Source organism: Euprymna scolopes, chromosome 21 (assembly GCF_053919585.1).
Source record: "Euprymna scolopes isolate OS-2025 chromosome 21, ASM5391958v1, whole genome shotgun sequence".
Taxonomy (NCBI): Eukaryota; Metazoa; Mollusca; class Cephalopoda; order Sepiida; family Sepiolidae; genus Euprymna; species Euprymna scolopes.
Window position 1 is genome coordinate 83,422,041 of NC_136502.1, and position 5,000 is coordinate 83,427,040.

Consider the following 5,000-nt stretch of genomic DNA (forward strand, 5'->3'; position numbering starts at 1 on the left):
CAGTGCTGCTAGACTAGCATCTCTCCCAAGCCAAGGATTGAACCTCGAACCGGCGTGGTGACAGTCGGCAGTTCTCCCACTCGACCACAGAGGCGACACCCGCAAATAACTTGTCAGAATGTCTATTTAAATAGACATCCACCACCACTTTTACAGTGCTCAAACCGCCTGTTTGTAAACAAACAAACAACGAGCTTCACATTTTTCAGCTAATTAAGTAGCGGGTGAGATTATTTATGACAGTGCTTTACCCAAAGAGGAGTATATATATATATATATATATATATATATATATATATATATATATATATATATATATATATATCGCTTTGAAAATAATATACAAACAAACCCTAGGGGCCCACTGCACCAACTAACTCATCAGAAGTTAATCGCTGGATATCAAAAGATGCAAGATGAATTAAATTGTTATGCAAGCGCAAATAATCAGAGATATACCAAAAAAAAAGGGAAGAAAAGGTGAATCGGAATTTGTGGGAAATATATAAATATATATATATATATATATATATATATATATATATATATATATATATATATATATATATATATACAATAATAGAAAATATATGTACAATTGAGATGAAGTGGGTATAAGAACGATTAAGATATATCTCCAAGAAAGTTTATGATTTAACAAATTCTTTCTGTCAGCAAAGCGACAGCTTGCTTGAAAGAATTGAGACTGACCTTAAAATCTTAAAACGATTTTGAGAGTCAGCCCGGTGCAATATTCTGAAACAATCCATTTTATAGGCATTGGCACAAGCTGGATTTTCAATTAGATGTTGGCAGATTCCAAAGCAGGAAAAGGGTGAAAACAATGTGACTTGCTTAGTCTAATTTCTGCTGGTATATCCTGGTTGATGTGTGTCTGCAAATTCAACCCACATAGCCAGCAGCGTACTGGCAATTAAATTCATAAATAACATTACTTTGCGTGATGTGGGGCAAAGGTCCTTCATGACTAGAGGGAATACAGATCTTACGCTGAAAATCAACAGATAGGACAGATGAGAAACAATTTTTTCGGGACTTAATAATACATCTGCCAATTTTTATTTGTTATTTTTGGACCATGTTATTGACAATGACATATCATTTTGATCACAATTTTTTTATTACTTCATCCGGCTCAGACAATTACTAATATGAAAGATATGAAATAGTCATTAAGATAAAAACCAGCAAGGGGGATAACTCCTAAATTGGATTCAAGAATATAATAGAAGTAAGTTTAAAATTGTAATGTGCAAACAAATAAAAACAATTTTGTAAATAAAATGACTTCCTTACATTCTGACGGGGTAGTTACAGCTAATATGTAATAAAATAACACTGTTTCAAAATTAATCTTAAACAAATTCTCTATCAAGACCGGGGTATATGAGAATGCCTGCTATTTTTATTGCTTTGGCAGCTCTGAGAGCCTGTAGCTAGCCATAATAATGACTCGCATTCAAAAATAACACTGATTTTTACATTTTTAGGGCATGTAGGAACATTCTAGTTAGACAAATGGTAAACGTTTTTGGATGCTTTGTTCTTGATCGTTGCAGATTATTTTTAATTGTTTATGAAACAAATTCTGTATTTGAATCAAAATATTTACATTATGTACTTGTTTTTAATTGTCATCTTAACTATCATCGGTATATTGACAACATTTAGTCATTTTATTGTTTGGTATTCGTTAGATGCTTTTAGATGTAGTCAGTAACCTTAACCCTTTATTTAATTTGCTGGGCTAAACTATTTTCATTATCTTTCTTGCACTTTTAGATGTCATGCATCAGTTATTTTGTTTTTACTTGAAACTCATACCTTTTAGGATACATGGCCTAGTGGATATATATTGTAAAGTGAATTCTATCTAGAGTACAAGAGTAAAAATATGAATATAACATATCAACATGTACATACTGTATGGAAGACTATCTCGTTTGCAGTGCTGAAAATATTTTGTTAGTAGACTGCTGACGTTTCTGAATTTTTGAAATGAGGATTGGTTATTTGTATTATTATTCATCAGACTACTGTTCTCATCTTGAGCGTGATTTTCACAACGTTTCGGTCGATATAACCTACGACCATCTTCAGGTGTATCTTGTCGAACTCGGAAATTTGGATGGAATTTCGAGCGGAACCCTTTATTTACTTCAAGGGAGAAGCGTGCCCTTGTTCCGTCAGCCATGACTAGATAGAGGTCCTAAGTAATTTGCAAATGTATTTTTCGATCGCCCACACTGAGGATTGAACCTTCAACCTTCAGGAGAATATCATTTTTACAATTGATTTTTCCCAGTACTCTAACCACTGTGCCACGGGTCTGGACAGTAGTCCGATGAATAATAATGCAAGTAGACTTCTGATTGTATTTTCATTGTTTTAGCATGTAAACATTGCAATAAAATTTACTACTAGTAAGAAATGAACATAATTCTATGTTCTCTATGCAAAGTTATTAATTGCAAAAATATTGAAGTATAAAATTACAAAAGTATTTGCATAAAAAGTATACATTTTATTAATTAACTTTTTTCTTTTTACAATTTCAGATAAATATATATTGGATGATATGCCAGAGTCTAATTTTTGGTTCCTGCATGTACCATGCTAGCGTCAGCATTTGTATTACTGTTGGTCATACACAAGTGTGCTAGTGTGGACTTGATCTATCATGTACAAGAAGGAATGAGTCCTGGTTTGTATGTGGGTAACGTTGCTGCAGATTCTCACCTATATGACAATGTACCATCTCAAGATCGGAACCTGATAACATTCAGTCTTTTACGACAAGGTTCAGCTGACAGTTCACAATTGTTCCGAATATCAAAGAAAGGCAAATTTTATACAACTCAGAGACTTGATGCTGAGTCTCTTTGTACTTATAATACACAATGTTATGAAATGGTTGATATTGCAGTGAGGAGGGCAGAGTCTTTTATGAAGATTTTAGAAATCAAAGTCATCATTCAAGATGTTAATGACCATAAACCGGAATTCCCTCAAAAACTTGTCAACATTGAATTCTCAGAAGATGATAAAAAGGGGAAAAAGAAATTAATACCAAATGCAATTGATAGAGATGTCGGTCAAGAGAATTCTCAGATTGATTATCATCTCATGAAAAAACAAAATGAACCTTTCAGTTTAGCAGTGTCTAAAAGAATTGATGGATCTTCAGAACTTAGTATAAGATTAGAAGACGATCTCGATAGAGAAGAAAAAAACTCTTATCTTATTCATGTAATTGCAAAAGATGGAGGAAAACCTTCTAAACAAAGTGTTTTAGATGTTCGCATAACTGTCACTGATGTAAACGATAATCCTCCTGTTTTTTCTCAAAATGTTTACAACGTCACCGTAAAGAATGAACCAAATGATGTCTCTCCCATTGTAATTTTGTCAGTCAAAGATTTAGATTCCGGAAAATATGGACAAGTAAAATATTATTTTTCCTCAAAAACATTGAGCATTGCAAAATCTCATTTCAAATTAAATGAAATGACAGGAGGGATCTTTCTTACAAGAAAATTCTCCTTTGGTCAAAAGTTTAATTCTAAATTATATATTGAAGCTAATGATGGCGGAACACCTCCCTTAACAGCAATTGCAATGGTTCAAGTCAATGTTGTCAATGAAAAGAACAATCCCCCCAAAATCGATGTGAATTTTGTATCCGCTTCCGAAGGACAAACTGCTACAATTTCCGAAGACATCAAGGTCGGCAGTTTCATTGCTTATGTGAAGGTCATTGATGAAGATACTGGACGCAATGGAGATGTCACTTGCAAACTAAACTATGAGAAATTCCAGCTTCAAAAACTGGACACTAAAAAATACAAGATAATTGTGAAAAAGCCGATTGATCGAGAGACCCAAGACCATCATGATATCAGCATCACTTGCCAAGACAAAGGATCTCCTCCTCTTCATAGTGAGACTAAATTCTCTGTCCAAGTGACTGATGTTAATGATGTAAGACCCCAGTTTCGGGACCAGACCATCAAACTATCAATTGCAGAAAACCAAAAGGCCAAATCACCAGTTGGCTGGATCAATGCCACCGATACTGACTTGGGTCCTGGAGGAAGACTCACATATTCCCTGATAACTAGCAATAAAGAACAGTTTTTTCCATTCCGCATTTCTGACAATGGTTTAATCTCTACAATCATGTCATTGGATCATGAATTTCAAAAGGTTTACAAGTTTAAGGTTTTGGTTGAAGATAATGGAGTACCATCTTTAAATAATACAGTGGATGTGGAGATTGAAGTTACGGACGAGAACGATAATGCCCCATATTTTACATTTCCTGGTGTTAATCCGTATAGCATGGACATTGTCTATTACCCAAAGCAGTCAAAGAACATCACAGTTTTAAAAGCATCAGACAAAGATAGTTTGGAAAATGCATTTTTAAAATATGACATAATTGCTGGTAACAAAGCTAAGTTGTTTAAATTGAACCGTTATACTGGTTTATTATCATTCAACCGTGAGATTAAACCACAAGATGCAGGATTATATGTCTTTCAGTTTTCCGTGAAAGATAGCGGCATCCCTGTATTGTCGGCAAGCACTAATTTATCTTTAACCGTGATTGTGAGCAATGTAACATCTGAATATGTGTTAAATTCTACCAAACCACAAGTAAATGACAGAATCCATCAGTATTTATTAATTGTTATTGTGTTGGTGGCTGTCACTTTAGCCGTGCCCATTACTGCAGGTTTTTCAATCTGCTGTATTCGATGTAACGATCGCAGAAAGACTGCACGCAAATCTGCTGCAGTGAAACAGTCCAAGAAAAATGGCAACCAACAACGACACTTAATTGTCCATCCTCATTTGTCTGGTGCTTGGTCTGATGTTCCAGTTGTTAGAGCAGCTCCTCCACGCGAAAGACCTCCACCACCAGTCCGACAAAAGCGAACAGTATTGTCCACTGAAAAATATTCAAAAGGAAGAAA

General features: G+C 34.5%; 1 protein-coding gene across 1 annotated transcript in view; it reads left to right on the forward strand.

The window, feature by feature from the left end:
* The window catches only part of LOC145242855 (protocadherin gamma-C3-like), a 37,189-nt gene that overhangs the window by 32,080 nt on the left and 109 nt on the right, over positions 1-5,000 (forward strand). The window contains exon 3 of the mRNA XM_080105971.1: positions 2,580-5,000. This exon is cut by the window's right edge and continues 109 nt beyond it. Coding sequence (XP_079962097.1) covers positions 2,635-5,000 — 2,366 coding nt within the window. The 5' untranslated portion in view covers positions 2,580-2,634. The remainder of the gene's footprint in view (positions 1-2,579) is intronic.